Source organism: Cucurbita pepo, chromosome 7 (assembly GCF_057944985.1).
Source record: "Cucurbita pepo subsp. pepo isolate OVF chromosome 7, ASM5794498v1, whole genome shotgun sequence".
Classification (NCBI taxonomy): Eukaryota; Viridiplantae; Streptophyta; class Magnoliopsida; order Cucurbitales; family Cucurbitaceae; genus Cucurbita; species Cucurbita pepo.
The window spans coordinates 1,119,632-1,136,379 of NC_141804.1; the positions used below are offsets into that span (position 1 = coordinate 1,119,632).

The 16,748-nt window shown below is 38.2% G+C and overlaps 5 protein-coding genes across 6 annotated transcripts; 2 read left to right on the top strand and 3 right to left on the bottom strand.

Moving 5' to 3' along the window:
* The first annotated feature begins 1,912 nt into the window (after positions 1 to 1,912).
* LOC111798040 (Protein kinase superfamily protein) lies at positions 1,913 to 3,715 on the top strand. Its single transcript, XM_023680991.2, has one exon. The coding sequence runs from the start codon at positions 2,038 to 2,040 to the stop codon at positions 3,628 to 3,630; it is 1,593 nt and encodes a 530-aa protein (XP_023536759.2). The 5' UTR covers positions 1,913 to 2,037; the 3' UTR covers positions 3,631 to 3,715.
* A 1,685-nt stretch (positions 3,716 to 5,400) lies between these two features.
* LOC111798042 (zinc-finger homeodomain protein 2) lies at positions 5,401 to 6,270 on the top strand. The gene is given in 2 exon segments (XM_023680994.2): positions 5,401 to 6,007; positions 6,009 to 6,270. Coding segments are annotated over 2 exon segments (627 nt in total). The 5' UTR covers positions 5,401 to 5,486; the 3' UTR covers positions 6,115 to 6,270.
* A 101-nt stretch (positions 6,271 to 6,371) lies between these two features.
* Positions 6,372 to 10,776, bottom strand: LOC111798041 (GEM-like protein 1). Of its 2 annotated transcripts, XM_087125596.1 has the most exons (5): positions 10,344 to 10,776; positions 10,164 to 10,265; positions 9,157 to 9,428; positions 7,829 to 8,059; positions 6,372 to 7,410 (listed from the first exon to the last, which is right to left on the bottom strand). In XM_087125596.1, exons 1-4 carry the CDS (start codon positions 10,681 to 10,683, stop codon positions 7,871 to 7,873), a joined length of 903 nt encoding a protein of 300 aa, XP_086981722.1. In that variant the 5' UTR covers positions 10,684 to 10,776; the 3' UTR covers positions 6,372 to 7,410; positions 7,829 to 7,870. The 2 variants fall into 2 exon arrangements, with proteins under 2 accessions (XP_086981722.1, XP_023536761.2); XM_023680993.2 differs by lacking the exon at positions 6,372 to 7,410 and having other exon boundaries at positions 7,641 to 8,059.
* A 566-nt stretch (positions 10,777 to 11,342) lies between these two features.
* On the bottom strand, positions 11,343 to 13,154 carry LOC111798744 (uncharacterized). The gene is made up of 6 exons (XM_087125550.1): positions 12,857 to 13,154; positions 12,677 to 12,775; positions 12,554 to 12,595; positions 12,186 to 12,312; positions 11,496 to 11,597; positions 11,343 to 11,407 (listed from the first exon to the last, which is right to left on the bottom strand). The coding sequence occupies exons 1-6, from the start codon at positions 13,136 to 13,138 to the stop codon at positions 11,343 to 11,345; spliced, it is 717 nt and encodes a 238-aa protein (XP_086981676.1). The 5' UTR covers positions 13,139 to 13,154.
* A 1,571-nt stretch (positions 13,155 to 14,725) lies between these two features.
* LOC147791579 (uncharacterized) lies at positions 14,726 to 16,385 on the bottom strand. Its single transcript, XM_087125551.1, has 6 exons — positions 16,093 to 16,385; positions 15,916 to 16,014; positions 15,793 to 15,834; positions 15,559 to 15,685; positions 14,873 to 14,974; positions 14,726 to 14,790 (listed from the first exon to the last, which is right to left on the bottom strand). Exons 1-6 carry the CDS (start codon positions 16,372 to 16,374, stop codon positions 14,726 to 14,728), a joined length of 717 nt encoding a protein of 238 aa, XP_086981677.1. The 5' UTR covers positions 16,375 to 16,385.
* Positions 16,386 to 16,748: the final 363 nt, after the last annotated feature.

Here is a 16,748-nt window from a genome sequence, read left to right on the forward strand (position 1 = left end):
TTAAGATAAATTATATATTTAGTCTATACAAATTAGGTCAAATAAAATTTTAAATTCCTTAAAAATATCTAATATGATAGATATTCAATATGTTTAATTTTTTTAAAATTTGATTAAATTTATTTTCAATTAGATTCAAATTTATATCTAATAGGTTACTAAATGTTAATCTAACCACACTACTAACAAATATTGTCTACTTTGACTTGTTACTGTCAATCTCATAGTTTTAAAATGCGTTTGGCAGACAATATCTACAAGAGGTGGGCTTGAAACGTTACAAAAAATCAGGATGCTGACGGTCGGCTAATGGTGGAAATCTCTTATCTGTAGACACGTTTAAAAATTATGAAACTGATGACGAAACGTAACGGGCCGAAACGAATAATATCTACTAGTAGTGGGCTTGGACAATTACAAAAAACCGTGAGACTAATCATGGGCTAGCAGTAGAAACCTCTCCTTAGTAGACGCATTTTAATACCGTGAGGTTGAACGACGATACGTAACGGGCGAAATCGAACAGTATATACTAGCGGTGGACTTGGGACCATCACAAAAAATCGTGAGGCTGACAGTGGGCTAGCAGTGAAAACCTGTTATTAAAAGACGCATTTGAAAACCGTGAGGTTAAAGGACGATACGTAACAAGTTAAAGCGGACAATATTTACTTGCGCACATAACAAGCCAAAGCGGACAATATCTACTCGCCCTAAATGCACCATTTTTGATCGGTTGAAGGACATTGAGATTAGTCGAAGACCGTCTTAGAGTCTATTGTGATTACTTACTATGGCAACTCATCCCTCCATTTACAAAAATTACAAAAATTTTAAATATAGAAGAATAAAATTGAGGCAATCTACCATATTTTAATGATTTTGTGGTAGGCAATCATAAATTAAATTATGGCATAAAGTCACTCCATTTCACCTCAACTGAGGATCGAACCTAATCTTTGTTATCATAACTTGGATGTCAATGAGCTGTTTTCTTTTTCTTTTTTCTTTTTTTATATATAATAATCCCATCATATCCTTTTTATTCCTTTTGCTTTCTCACATATATATATATATATAATTTCAAAAGTAGACAAACTGATTATAGAATTGGAAGTAGGCCCATCAGTAAGCCCAATGGGCCAGACCTCCTTCAAGCCCAATACCAGAACTTTCTCCATTCAGGGCCCACAAAATAAATAAATAAAAATAATTGTTTTTTTTTATTTATTTTTAATTTTCTTTTGGGTTTCGGTGGAAATAAAGTAGAAAATTTTAAATATATTTAGTCAAATATAATGGACCCACTTAGAGCACCACCATTAATGAATTGTCAGTAAAGGAAACCCACTCTTCCCAATATTTAAATTTTATTTATTTATTTATTTATGTATTTATTAATTCAAAATTAGTTTGAAAATTCGTTAATTAATTAATTAAAGAGAAAATGAACTCATTTCCATTTATTTTCCTACGGAATTAATTGATTTGCAATAATAATAATTAATATTTTATTTTCTTATCACCGCAAGATCGAAACGACGTCGTGTTTCCCATGGTAACATTTAATGCATATTTCAACTAAAACTTGCTACTAAAGTTGCCATAAATACAGTCCCAATTTTTCAGTAATTGCGCCAACCAAAAAATTCCCCCAAATAAAATTAAAAATTAAATAAAAAAAATGATTTTTTAATTATTTTGTATTTATTTTCTCAACCAGTAATAAATAATGATCTCTTTATTATTATTATTATTATTTATTATTATTATTATTATTTTGTTTTGGAAATAAAGCGTGGACCCAAAATTGAAATGGGGAAGCCGGGAAATTGATAAATAAATAATAATAATAAATAAATAAAATTAAAAAATGAAGAGGAAAAAGTCGAAGCTGCACGATTTTGCATGCAGAAAAGGCTGATTATTACAACGATGAAATATTAATTTATTTTTATTTTTTAAAATTTTTAAAATTGAATTATTGGGATTTAATTAATTTCCCCCCCTTTGTTCTTCCCATTCCCTTCCCTTTCAATGGATTTCTTTTCTATCTGTTCTGCAGACTCTGCCATAGCCACTTGCGGCGGCGATCTCAATTGCAAACGGAATAAGCCTTTTGAAATCCGCCATTTTCGCTATTCCGAGCTTGTTTCCTCCACTAATGGCTTCTCCGCCGACTGTTTCTTGGGCAAAGGCAGCCACGGCAGCGTCTACAAGGCCGTCCTCGACGCCGGAAAGCTCGTCGCCGCCGTCAAACGAACCAAATCCACAAACCCATCTTCTAATTTCCACCATTATAGATGCCATAGCTCTTGCCAATTCGCCGGAAATACTCCGGCGGAAAACGAAATTGAGATTCTCTCAACGATTCGAAACCAGAGAATCGTTAATCTTATTGGGTTTTATGCCGATTCCACTGAGAAATTGATCGTCGTTGAGTTTATGCCTAATGGGTCTCTTTACGATCTGCTCCACTCGCGATCTTCCCGACCGCCCGGTTGGACCAGACGTGTCCGGTTCGCGTTGCAAGTCGCGAAGGCGGTGAGGGATCTTCACGCGTCGAATCCGCCGGTTATTCACAGAGATATTAAGTCGTCTAACGTTTTGATTGACGGTAACTTTAACGCGCGGCTTGGGGACTTTGGTTTGGCGTTAAGAGGACACGTGGAGGATGTGCGCGTGAGATGTACGCCCCCTGCTGGCACGTTGGGTTATCTCGATCCCGGGTATCTCGCGCCGGCGGATTTGAGCGTGAAGAGCGACGTTTTTAGTTTTGGGATTTTGCTTTTGGAAATCATTACTGGCCGGAATGCTATCGACGTTGACCATAGTCCGCCGTCGGTAGTGGACTGGGCGGTGCCGATGATTAAACACGGCGACTTCGATGGGTTGTGTGACCCACGTATCGGCTTGCCATTCGACCCGGCGGTGCTTCGGTGTATGGCGATTCTGGCGGCGAGGTGTGTACGGTCCACCGTGCAGAAGCGGCCGGATATGGCGGAGGTGGTGGAGTGCTTGACGGTAGCAAAGAAGAAGGTGAACGTACGGCCGATGTGGAGGAATCTAAGACGGAAGGAACGACACGTGGAGAATCTTCAGCCGTTGATTTTGAATTGGGATGAACCGGACGGTAACGATGAGCCGGTGAGGGCTACTCGAATCGGAAGCCGGCGGAACCGGAAAGTATCCAGTGTTTCGAGTACAGAGTATAAAATTAAGACGATTGGTTCGAGCCAGAGACGTGTGATTAGATCGAGATCAATGGGTTCGATGAACGATGTGAAATGGGGAGAAACTAATTCGAATATGGGCGATAACTATTACTCTTCGTTGGGTGGCCGGCGGAGGCATGGGGGAGTTGCAGTGAAAATGCCGACATTGAAACTGAGCAAATCGAGGTCGGTGGGGGTGGCGGAGAATCCAAAATTTGTGGAATTAAATCGGAGGGCGGCGGCGGAGAATCCAAAATTTGTGGAATTAAATCGGAGGGCGGCGGCGGAGAATCCAAAATTTGTGGAATTAAATCGGAGGGCGGCGGCGGTGGAAATTGAAATGTCGAAATTGAGGATAGAATTTGATGGTAAATCTGAGGAAAAAATGCTTGGAAAACCATTGTTCCAAAAGTAGGGATGAAAACTGAAATGGGTTTTGTTTTTTTAATTTATTTTTTGGGAATCTGAAATTAATGAAATAGATTAATATTTTAATGGTTTTTTTTTCTTTTTCTTTTTGTTGTAATTTAAAATCTGCATGTGGGGAGGTATATTAAAATACTAATTAAACGCTTTGTTTTCTTTTGATAAAACAAAAACAAAAAGAAGAAGAGGAAGAATGATGGATGTTTTGCACTTTTACAGAGCTGCCATGAATGATTATTCTTCACCTTTTTTTCTGGGTTTGATAATCTGCCAATGGCTTCCCAGAAAAAATAGTATATGTATGTATATATATATATCTATATATATATATATAAAAAGCCACGTGCAAATAAAAAAGGCCCATAATATAATTGGGCTTTGAGAGAGGTGGTGGTTAATGGTCCTGCTAAATATGGCCCATGATATAATTGGGCTTTGAGAGGAGGTGGTGGTTCATGGGCCGTGTAAATAAGGCCCATGATATAATTGGGCTTTTGAGAGGAGGTGGTGTTAATGGGCTGTAAAATAAGGCTCATGATATAATTGGGCTTTGAGAGGATGTGGTGGTTCGTGGGCCTGCTAAATAAGTCCCAGAAAATAATTGGGCTTTAGAGGTGGTGGTGTTTCGTGGGCCTGCTAAATGAGGCCCATGATATAATTGGCTTCGAGAGGTGGTGGTGGTTCGTGAGCCTGCTAAATAAGGCCCATGATATAATTGGGCTCTGAGAGGAGGAGGTGGTTCATGGGCCTGGTAAATAAGGCCCATGATATAATTCGACTCTGAGAGGTGGTGGTTCTTGGGCCTGCTAAATAAGGCCCATGATATAATTGGGCTCTGAGAGGTGGTGGTGAATCATGGGGCTGCTAAGTAAGGCCCATGATATAATTGGGCTCTAAGAGGAGGAGGTGGTTCATGGGCCTGGTAAATAAGGCCCATGATATAATTCGGCTCTGAGAGGTGGTGGTTCTTGGGCCTGCTAAATAAGGCCGATGATATAATTGGGCTCTGAGAGGAGGAGGCATGGGCCTGGTAAATAAGGCCCATGATATAATTCGACTCTGAGAGGTGGTGGTTCTTGGGCCTGCTAAATAAGGCCCATGATATAATTGGGCTCTGAGAGGTGGTGGTGGTTCATGGGCCTGATAAACAAGGCCCATGATATAATTCGGGTTTGATAGGAGATGGTGGTTCATGGGCCTGCTCAATAAGGCCCATGATATAATTCGACTCTGAGAGGTAGTGGTTCTTGGGCCTGCTAAATAAGGCCCATGATATATGTCCAAATAAAAGAATAACGAAAAGTCGAATTTATAACGGCCTAAGCCACCACTAGTCGATATGGTCTATTTGAGCATGTTAAATATCGCAGTCAGCCTAACAATTTTAAAATGCGTCTGGCTGACGACAATACGTAACGGGCCAAAGTAGACAAAATCTATTAGCGGTGGATTTGAGTTGTTACAAATGGTATAATCAGAGACGAGACATTGTACCAGCGAAGACGTTGGCCACCAGGAGAGATGGATCGTAAGATCTCACACTGATTTGGAGAGACGAACAAAACATCCTCTATAAACGCACCGTTTTAAAGTTGTGAGACTGATGATTATATGTAACGGTCAAGGCAGACAATATCGACTTAGACAGCTACTGAAGAAAACAAAAAATGTTAAGCTACATTCGTCAAAGGCAGGTCGTTTTTTGTGGGCATTCACCTTTCCTATCCTCTCTTTTCTCACTTTATAAATTATATATTTTATTTATTGTTTTTGTTTTAATCTAATCTCCGCTGAAAAACGCTTTCGTTCTTCTTTCTTAACTTTTTTGTTTTGGGTTTGTGGAAAATGGAATTCGACGATGAAATAATTGAAGAGATGCCCATCGCCCACCACTACCATTCCTTCACTAACTCACCTTCCATTCCGCCCAATTCCGGCGAACCCCCATCGCCGACGAGGAAGAGCGGCGGCGGAGACAGGATTAGATACAGAGAGTGTTTGAAGAATCACGCCATCGGAATCGGCGGGCACGCGGTGGATGGTTGTGGCGAGTTCATGCCAGCGGGAGAGGAAGGGAGTATAGACGCACTGAAATGCGCCGCCTGTAACTGTCACCGGAATTTTCACCGGAAAGAAACCGATTCAGATCAGGGACATTACTATTACTACCAGCAGCAACCGTTTTGTTCTTATCGTGGGCCCCCACACCCGTCTGCTTACGTGTACTTGTCCGGGACCCCAATTCAGCAGAGGCCGCCATTGGCGTTGCCGGCGGCAGCGGTGTCAGAGAGAGAGGAGGAGGACGTTTCAAATCCGGGCAGTAGCGGCGGCGGAGGAGAAGGAGGAGGAAGTGGGTTGCTGAAGAAAAGATGAGGCTGACGTGGAACTTCTCTGTACGGAAACCGGAGTCCGGCGGCAGATTCTTAAGGTATGTATGCACAATAAGAAGCATAGTTTGGGGAAGAAACCCTAAAATTAGGGCTTATTATTGTTCTTCATAATTATGTTCTTTGTCGGGGAATTGCCCAATTTGGGTCATCTAAAACTTGGTTACATTTTGTTTCCAATAATACCATGCAAAGCCCGTCCTTTCGTCTCTTTGGTTCGAGGCATAATTTAGTGGTTAAAATATGTGTACTTCTTCAAAACGTTGCATGTTTGAATTCCTATAATCTCCTACTCACCGGTTTCATTTTTTCTCTCAAGAATGACGATTTAAGTCATCAACATGCGGGAGAGAGTGTAGATTCGAATCTCTAACGTTTTAATTCAGCGGGATCTCAGAAGAAATTTGGAGGATTGTAAACAATGGGGAGAGGAGAGTGGGGACAATGAAGTGAAAGATTGATATGATTTTTGGTTTGGGGGGTTTAAGGTGTAAGAACATTGAAAACATGTGAGGGTTTTTTGTTGAAACAAGAAAACACCTATTTGCTTGGCTTTGCTTATTGCTATCTGACAATACAGCTCAGATTTTAAGATATTTTTGTCACGTCTTTGCCTTCTTTTTCTTCCCTATTTCGATTCCTTCGATATTCAGCTTTGTCTCAGTCCCTTGTTTCAAATAGCAGGACTCTTTGGTTCTCTTTGTACTTTCTCTCAAGGTTTTAAAACACGTCTGGTAGGGAGAGGTTTATAACTTTAGAAAGAATGTTTGGGCTTCCCCACTCCAATGTAGGATCTCACAATCCCACTCCCTTCGGGCCAGCGTCCTCGTTGGTACTTATTCCCCTCTCCTGATGATGTGGGACTCCCAATCCACCCCCTTTAAGGCCTAGTGTCCTCGCTAGCACACGCTAGCACACTGCTTGATGTTTACCCCCTTTGGGGCTCAGCCTCCTTGCTAGCACATCGCCCGATGTCTAACTCTGATACAATTTGTAACAACCCAAACCTCGCTAGCAGATATTATTCTTTGAGCTTTTCCTTCTGAGCTTCTCCTCAAGATTTTAAAATACATCTGCTAGGGTTTCTACACCTTTAAGAATGCTTCATTCCCCTCTCCAACCGAAGATTTTAAACTACATCTGGTAGGGAGAGGTTTCCACACCCTTAAGAATGCTTCATTCCCCTCTCCAACTGACATGATATCTCACAAATAGGATGCATGTTCATTCAAACATAGATTATTTGATGAAGTTAGAATATACTATTCCCTGACCTTATTGAAGGAGGTAAGGCAGCTTCGCTCCTCCCCCTCTCGATCGAGTTGCTTCGCTCCTCTCTGCTTTAACCGAGCTAGCTTTGTTTTATTCCCTCGTCTTGAAAGCTATAAAAGTAGTTTTTGATTTGGATTGTGTCTAAGAATTCAAAATGTTTAAAAACGAAACTCAAGCTTTTAATGATCATAACATAAATTTACTTAAGCTAACCTACTTTCCTAATAAAAAAAAACTAATAAGAGCATTGAAGAAAATTTACTGATAATGGTTAATACAAAAACCATGGCATAATGTAAATGAATGAGGAATGAACAGCCAAACTGAAGAACAACACAGGTCCAGAAGAATTCAATCATCAATACTATTTACCATTCAATTCAATCAACAAAATTGTATAAGAGTTCAAACAATTTCCAATTTTCCATAAAGACAGCAGAGTACTAGCAAGTATTTCATAATTTGTATTTCTACAGTAGTTGTTTGTATATCATCAAAATCTTGGCTTACTACAATATGCTTACTTACTGTTGGTGACGAGATAAGAGTTGATGTGTTCCAGAATGAGTTTTAGGCAGCACGCGGACTGTTGGGCTGTAGGGTTTCTTCAAGAATTTTCACTGCACCATCATAATTTACAAACCCCAAAAACCAGAATTCATGATTGTCAATGGAGATAACCTGTATGAATTTTTCAGGCGGTTTCGCTTTGCTTGTTGATGGGTTCACTGCTCTAAGGTGATGTAGCGGGATCATCACCTATTATAACCAGAGAAGAGACAGGGAACGTTCAGTCAATTTCTTATTAATAGAGCCTTTACAACGGATATGACATAGAAATTGTAACGGTTCAAGTTCACCGCTAGTAGATATTATCCTCTTTGGATTTTTCTTTTCGGGCTTCTCCTTAAGGTTTCTAAAACACGTCTGCTGGAGAAAGGTTTCCACATCCTTATAAAAAATGTTTTGTTCTTATTTCCAACCGACGTAGGATCTCAAAGAAGCATAAAAACATGGGTAATACAAGAGCAAGTAATGGTCATGGTCCAAGCATAGAAGAAGAGGGTGCAACTCCAAATCAACGGTTGCATAGAGACTTACAAAAGCAATAATCTACAATTGGTAAATGAACACAACGTATGTGAAACTCTTGCATCATCAAATCCTGAAAAGAAAAATATGTATATATGAAGCTGCCGATCAGCTTGGCAATCTCTTGACCAAGATGATCAGAATCAAATTATATTTGGAGTAACGAACAAAGAAATTGCTAGGCTACATATGAGTCGCTTTTGACTACACCTTCAAAGCTAGCAATTTCTTTGTTCGACACTTGAGGATTCTATTGACATGACTAAAATAAGAGCATGACTTTGCTACCATGTTAGGAATCATGGATCTCCACAATGATATGATATTGTCAATTTGATCATAAGCTCTCATGGCTTTGCTTCGGACTTCTCTAAAAGGCCTCATACCAATGGAGAAGTGTTCCTTACTTATAAGCCCAATGATCATTCCCTAAATTAGCCAATGATATGATGTTGTCCTATTTGATCATAAGCTCTCATGGCTTTGCTTCGGACTTCCCTAAAAGGCCTCATACCAACGGAGATGTATTCCTTACTTATAAACCCAATAATCATTCCCTAAATTAGCCAACGTGTGACTCCCCGTCAATTCTCAACACCATTCATCTCATCTTCTTCACTTAAATCGACATCGGTTCAACCAAAATTTTTAGTATCATAGATACCATAAAGGACAAATCCATTCAACAAAATAAAACTATGAAAGCTGGTTCGTACTGCAGCCTAAGATCACTATAACAGTAAGCTTTAACAATTCAATTTTACCTTGTAAAGGCACCATCGGGTCTCCTCATTCACTTTGTATGAAAGAGGACTGTCACTGCAAAAGGCAATTTTAGCCGTTGATATGTACAGAGTTCCCATCACAGGACCGGCAGATGTGGACAAGTAGCATGCATATGCCTTATGAAGTTTCTCTTCAGGTGTATTCTCAAAAGTTTGCCGGAAGATCTTCTCATAACCACCTTCTGCAAGAACTTTCGTCCCCTGAGCAATTCTTCCCACAGCAGCTTCAGTAAAACTAGGCCCTGTTTTCACTGGTTTGAAACAAGACTTTTAGATTACTGGTTAACAGAAGCTGCTAAAAAGTTTCAAAACCAATAATGAAGAACGTTATTCCAGTCATTGTTAGGAACCACGAACATCCACAATGGTATGACATTGTCCACTTTGAGTATAAGCTCTCGTGACATTGCTTTTGGTTTCCCCAAAAGGCCTCGTACCAATGGAGGTTTATACTTATAAATCCATGATCAACCCCTTAATTAACTGATGTGGGACTCATCTTACAACAGTCACTACCCCGAACCCTAGTTTCAATTGAATACGTGCAGAGATAGCTTACAGTACCAGATAAAACACAGCTGGAGGTTTATACTTATAAATCCATGATTAGCCCCTTAATTAACTGACGTGGGACTCATCTTACAACAGTCACTACCCCGAACCCTAGTTTCAATTGAATACGTGCAGAGATAGCTTACAGTACCAGATAAAACACAGCCCAAAATTCAATTTCAGGAAAAAAAGAACACAGCTCATTCAATGGAAAAGCATAATACATACAAGAACAGAAGAGAAATGGTTCTTGGGAAATGATTTCTGCCAGGATCATGAGCAGAGGAATCATAGGTTTTCAAGGATCTGTGTTTAAATGGACATGGCATATGTTCCAATCAAAATCGGCAAACAATTGAAGTTAGATTCAAATTTATCAATAGTGATGAGAAGGTAAGAACGCGTTGATTATGATAAAGAATTGAAGGGCTTACAGTGCTGCCACATGTTCCCAGCAAGATCCTCGGCTTTCTTGGTTGCGTCAACAGCCCTCTTTCCCCATCTTACAAGCATCACCTTCACGGAATCCATCGTATCTAATCATTCATCAAACACGCACATCCAATGAACAAGAATTTCATTAATTCCAAAACACTCAATAAAACTTGACTTACTCTTAGCAGAAGAAGGATTTCCCTGGGCTGGAGCTGCAGAAACATACGGATTCGCATCATTCGGCAGAGTAGTGGCATTTCCCTCAGAGATCGGAGCACGAGCCTCGCTGTTCGGCTGAGTTTGAGGTGGAGGCGGATGTGGATGTTGGGGTTGGGAGCCCATGGGGACGGTAGTCCAATCCTCCGGCACCGGCGGCGGAGCAACGTCGCTAGGGTTAAGCTTGGGATGGGTAGAAGAGTCGGTGGAGCGGTGATCGGTGACTGGATCCGCATTATCGGAGTGCGATGGGTTTGGAGGGACGGGATTGGATGGATCCGGCTGAGGCTGAGACTGAGCCATTTGGGAATGGTTGATGGCAGTTGGAAGCGATCTCCGGCGCCGGTGTTTTTATTCGTTTCTTGAAGCCTAAATGCTTGATTAATTCTCTCATATTTTTCCAGTGAATAACTTAAAATAATATTAATATTAAAAATAAAAAATAATAAAAAAAGACAAATAATGCAAAATATGCGGGACCTTTCTAACGGTCGGAAATGTAGGGGTCAAACCGTCAAACGCCTTGATTTGAATTTTGAATTTTTTTGTCCATTTTTTCTTCCCTTCATCGTCTCCCCTTTTTTAAAATGTTTTTTTCCAAAAAAGAAAAAAAAAAAAAAAGAAAAGAAAAAAACATATATAATTAAAATAGAATGACTAAAATGTATCACGATCATGATTCACGGTCAATAATAATATTATGATTTAACTTGGAATGGATTACAATTGTAATCACCACCGGTTAAAGATATTTAGTACTAAATTATAGTTTACTATATATATATATATCATATTTGATATTTTATTATATGCAAATATCTAGATTTATATACCTTTCTATTTATTATTATTTTATTTGATTATAAATAGAGAAATTTCACACACTATCTAGGTGCGGTGGATTAAGCAAACATTTTCACCACCATTATTATAATTATTGTTATGCATAATTGATAGTTTAATTAAACATCGGATGTGTTTGAAATCATATGAATGAAAGTCTGCATAACGTTCACCGCTTTGTGATCTGAAAATATAAAATATAAAGTTGATAATATAATATAAATTAGCATAAGAAATTAAGAAAATAAATGTGAATTAAATGAAAATATTACCAAGTGTAGGTACTATATGGCCTTTAGAATGATAAATTACTAATGGGTCAATAAATGATTCCAGAAGCTTCACTCCACGTGGCTTCATCGGGTCTCGCTCACCTGTCACCACCATTTCATACAACCTTACTAAATTAATAAAAATAATACTTTCTTTCAAACATACAAATAATAATAATAATAATAATAATAATAATAATATATATATAATATATAAATTTGAAAATGTGGAAGATTGGATGAAAGTATGATCATTTATGAAATGATCATGGATTTATAATGGGTATGAACCATTTTGGGAAGCTCAAAACAAAGTCACGATAACTTATGCTCAAAGTGAACAATATCATACTAAGAGTAATTCATCTAATTACTTAGATCTAAAATAATAACATCACCTTTATATGATTTTCTATAGATACCTACATCTATATAGATATATTGATTTTACATCTAAATCGTTCGTCGCCCGATCTGTTATATATTTTCGATTTTCAAATACTTATAATTCATTTTGATATCATGACTTATGTTTGGAGTCAGCCACATGTTAGACTCTAGTCTACTAAATAGATAGATAGCTATGTTATTGTCAAAGAAGCCATTGCAATTGCCTGAAATACTAGGCCTACTAAAAGCATGAAAATAGAGGATAAGTTTGTCGCATCCGGATTCCGTAACAGAGAGTACCCAGAAAATGGAGGGATGGGCATCCAATGGAAGTCGAGAAAGCTTTGTCAGGCAGAAATTTGTTGAATTTGGCTCCGCTGATGATGATCACGAACTTGATCTTGGGGACTTTTGCTAGAGCAGCTCCCTGCAATCGATTAATCCAAAACTTAACCATTTCTTACAAATAAACATACTTAATTATTTTAGAATTTTTTTTAAAAAAAATAAATTGTTTATGTATGTTATAAATATTTCTACCTACTCTACCTGTGTTATTATCCCAGAAATACTTTTTTGTCGTGTTAATAAAGAGTGTGACTGTTTCTACAAAAAGTTGTGTTCAACCCTGAATTGAAAGATTCAAATGATCCGATTTGTTTGTTTACCGATGCTTGAAGTCCCGATAGCGCGGCCGATAACGTCGCCCCCTGAAAACGTTTGCGAACAGATTGAAATTGAGAAATTCATCTCCAGATCGTTAGTCGTTTAAGCTTCATTTTGCCAATTACCTGTGAGAAACCGAGGAGTCCATCAAATGGTTCGTGATTAAGCATATAATCCTCGATGAACGAGAGACACTCTTCGAGATTTCTATGTTCTGTGAAGTCCTGAAGAACAGAGAAAAAAATGAATCTGTGATTTCGCAAAGAAATTGATAGGCAAAACGAAGTTAGATCAAGCAATCGTACCGCATTGAATTGAAACCACTCGAAATAGGGAGGATCGAAAAATCTTTCAGCATCGGAATTTCCTAGTGCAGGAAATGGAGCGTCGAGAAACTGGAGATCGAGTTGATCGAGGACGGACGCCGGCCATTTTCCGAGCTGCTTCTTCAGGATTTCGCCGCTGGTTCGGAAGCCATGGAGGCAGAGAAGTCTAGGTTTTCTTTGTAAATTGAAATCTGGAGATCTCGGTTTCCGAATCGCTGTGTGAAGATGGTGAGAGCAGACGGGAAAGGAAAATGAACTCATTCTGTATAGACTTTTCTTAAGCCCTTCCTCCTCACTCACAACCTTGTTCTGTGGCGGGTATTTATTTATTTCATTATTTGTTTAGTTCATCTGGAAAGGAACATGCACCCGAGGGTATTTTCGGTTCGGGATTAAGACATAATTCTGTTAGGAAGTTTCCGTTCCAAAATGTGAGACTACTCCCAGCAAAAAGGAAACAATGTGTAACGACCAGATCGACAGCTAGCAAATATTGTCCTCTTTCGGCTTTCCCTCAAAGCTTTCAAACGGGTCTACTAGGGGAAGGTTTCCACACCCTTATAAATGGTGGTTTGTTCTCCTCCCCAACCAATGTGGGACATCACAATCCACGTCCCTTCGGGGTCCAGCGTCCTCGCTGACACTCTTTCCTTCCTCCAATCGATGTGGGACCACCCCCAAATCCACACCCTTTTGGGGCCAGCGTCCTTACTGGCACATCGCCTCGTGTCTACCCTCCTTCGGGGAACAGCGAGAAGGCTGGCACATCGTCCGGTGTCTTGATACCATTTGTAACCATCAAGATCCACCGCTAGCAGATATTGTCCTCTTTCGGCTTTCCCTCAAGGCTTTCAAATGGGTCTACTAGGGGAAGGTTTCCACACCCTTATAAACGAACGGTGATTTGTTCTCCTCTCCAACCAATGTGGGACATCACACAATCCAAAGATACACGAGACTACAATAGAAGGTGGTAGTTGTTCTGATCAAGAATCTCTACTTTTTAACTAATTTTGTTGTGAGATTCTACATTGGTGGAGAGAGGAACAAAAAGTGGAACATAATATTTATCATAAACATATGAAAACCTCTCCTTAGCAGACACGATTTAAAACCGTGAGGTTGACGATAACAAGTAAATAAGTAACGGGCCAAAATAGACTATAAGACAGTGCAAAACTAATAATTGAAATAATGGATGATTTAATGTAAGCAAAGATCATACCTATTGCATTATATTTTATAAGTTTCAATGTAACCTTTAATATATAAATAAAAGAAAAAGCTGCCAAAAATAAAACTATTTTTATTCAAATGAATAACCAATTAAATACATTTAATACGTTAATAAGTATCTAATCTAATAAAACAAAATTATTTATTATTATTATAACTATTATTATAATAATAGATATTTATACCCTTAAAAAAACAATAAAAAGGGCTAATATTTTATTTTAAAAATATATTTAACTTTTAAAAAGTTTCAAATTTATTTCTTTGTATTTCTAGTTTGGTTTAGGGTTTATAAATTATTTGTGCAATTCCTTCGAATTGTTTCGAGTAAGTTTCGGGTAGAACGATTTGAAAAGGCTCATTTAAACCTTCTAATAATGGTACTCCCGCTCCATAGCTAAGAGGTAGAAAGGCTTCACTATCATTGTCGTCATCATCATTTTAAATTAAAGTTATAATGTTTTAGTTAATTAAATTTACCGAAAAAGATGCAAAAGAGATTATATTGATAACAAAAGTAAAGAAGCCACATGGACTACATGTTCGACTATAGTTAATTATTATTATTATTATTATTATTATTATTATTATTATGCATAATTGATAGTTTAATTAAACATCCAATGTGTTTGAAATGATGTGAATGAAAGTGTCCATAAGGTTGAGAGCTTTGTGATCTGAAAAGATAAAAGTTGATATTATAATATAAATTAGCATAACAAATTAAGAAAATAAATGTGAATTAAATGTAAATATTACCAAGTGTAGGTACTATATGGCCTTTAGAATGATAAATTACTAATGGGTCAATAAATGATTCCAGAAGCTTCACTCCACGTGGCTTCATCGGGTCTCGCTCGCCTGTCACCACCATTTCATACAACTATATTCTTAAAAAAAAATAAAAAATAAATTTAATAAAAATAATACTTTCTTTCAAAAATACAAATATATATATATAATATATATATATATATATATATATATATATATATTTAAAATTTTGAAAATGTGGAAAGTTGGATGAAAGTATTACGTGAGTTGATTAGAAATGATCATGGATTTATAATTGGTATGAACTGTTTTAGGAAGCCCAAAACAATAACATCACCTTTGTATGATTTTCTATAGATACCTACATCCATATAGATATATTAATTTTACATCTCAATGGTTCGTGGTCGGATCTGTTATATATTTTCAATTTTTAAATACTTATAATTCATTTTGATATCATGTTTACGTATGTATAATCACTTATGTTTGGAGTCAGCCACATGTTAGACTCTAGTCTACTAAATAGATAGATAGCTATGTTATCGTCAAAGTCTAAAATACTAGGCCTGAAATAAAGACTCATTGCAATTGGCTGAAATAGCAGGCCTACTAAAGGCACAAAAATAGAGGGTAAGTTCGTCACATCCCGAATCCGTAACAAAGAGTACCCAGAAAATGGAGGGATGGGCATCCAATGGAAGTCGAGAAAGCTTCGTGAGGCAGAAATTGGTTGAATTTGGCTCCGCTCACGATGATCACGAACTTGATCTTGGGGACTTTTGTCAGACCAGCTCCCTGCAATCGATTAATTCAAAAAGTTGTGTGCGAGTGTTTCTACAAAAAGTTGTGTTCGATCGCTGAATTGAAAGATTCAAATGATCGGATTTGTTTTGTTTGTTTACCGTTGCTTGAAGTCCCGGTAGCGCGGCCGATAACACGGCCCCCTGAAAATGTTTGCGAACAGATTGAAATTGAGAAATTCATCTCCAAATCGTTAGTCGATTAAGCTTCATTTGGCCAATTACCTGTGAGAAACCGAGGAGTCCATCAAATGGTTCGTGATTAAGCATGTAATCCTCGATGAAGGAGATACACTCCTCGAGATTTCGATATTCTGTGAAATCCTGAAGAACAGAGGAAATAAATTAATCGATTGAACGAGTTTGTGATAGGCGAAATGAAATTAGATGAAGCAACCGCACCGCATTGAATTGAAACCACTCGAAATAGGGAGGATCGAAAAATCTCTCAACATCGGAACTTCCTTGTGCAGGAAATGGAGCATCGAGAAACTGGAGATCGAGTTGATCGAGGACGGACGCCGGCCATTTTCCGAGCTGCTTCTTCAGGATTTCGCCGCTGGTTCGGAAGCCATGGAGGCAAAGAAATCTAGGTTTTCTTTGCAACTTGACTTCTGGAGATCTCGGTTTCCGAATCGCTGCGTGAAGATGGTGAGAGCCGACGGGAAGGGAAAATGAACTCATTCTGTCAAGATTTTTCCTAACCCCAATTTCACCTCTTCTAGAAATGGCTAGGGGATTTATTTATTTGTTTATTTCATGGGGAAAGGGGTATTTTCGGTATTAAGAGATAGATTCCGTTAGACATCACAGTCCCAAAACCGAAACGAAACCATTGTAGAATAGGCTAAACTTCTCTTAATATCTATAAAAGCTATTAGATTCATGATGGTAACCATAGCATGTGTAAGAGCCGAAATCTGAATACCGACCTTCCATAGCATCAAGTAACCATACTTTGAAGCGGAAATTGAGCAGATTTAGGACGGCCCACAAACTAACAAATAATTAATTAACCTCATTATTATAATAAATCAAGTTATTGACTATTTTAAATA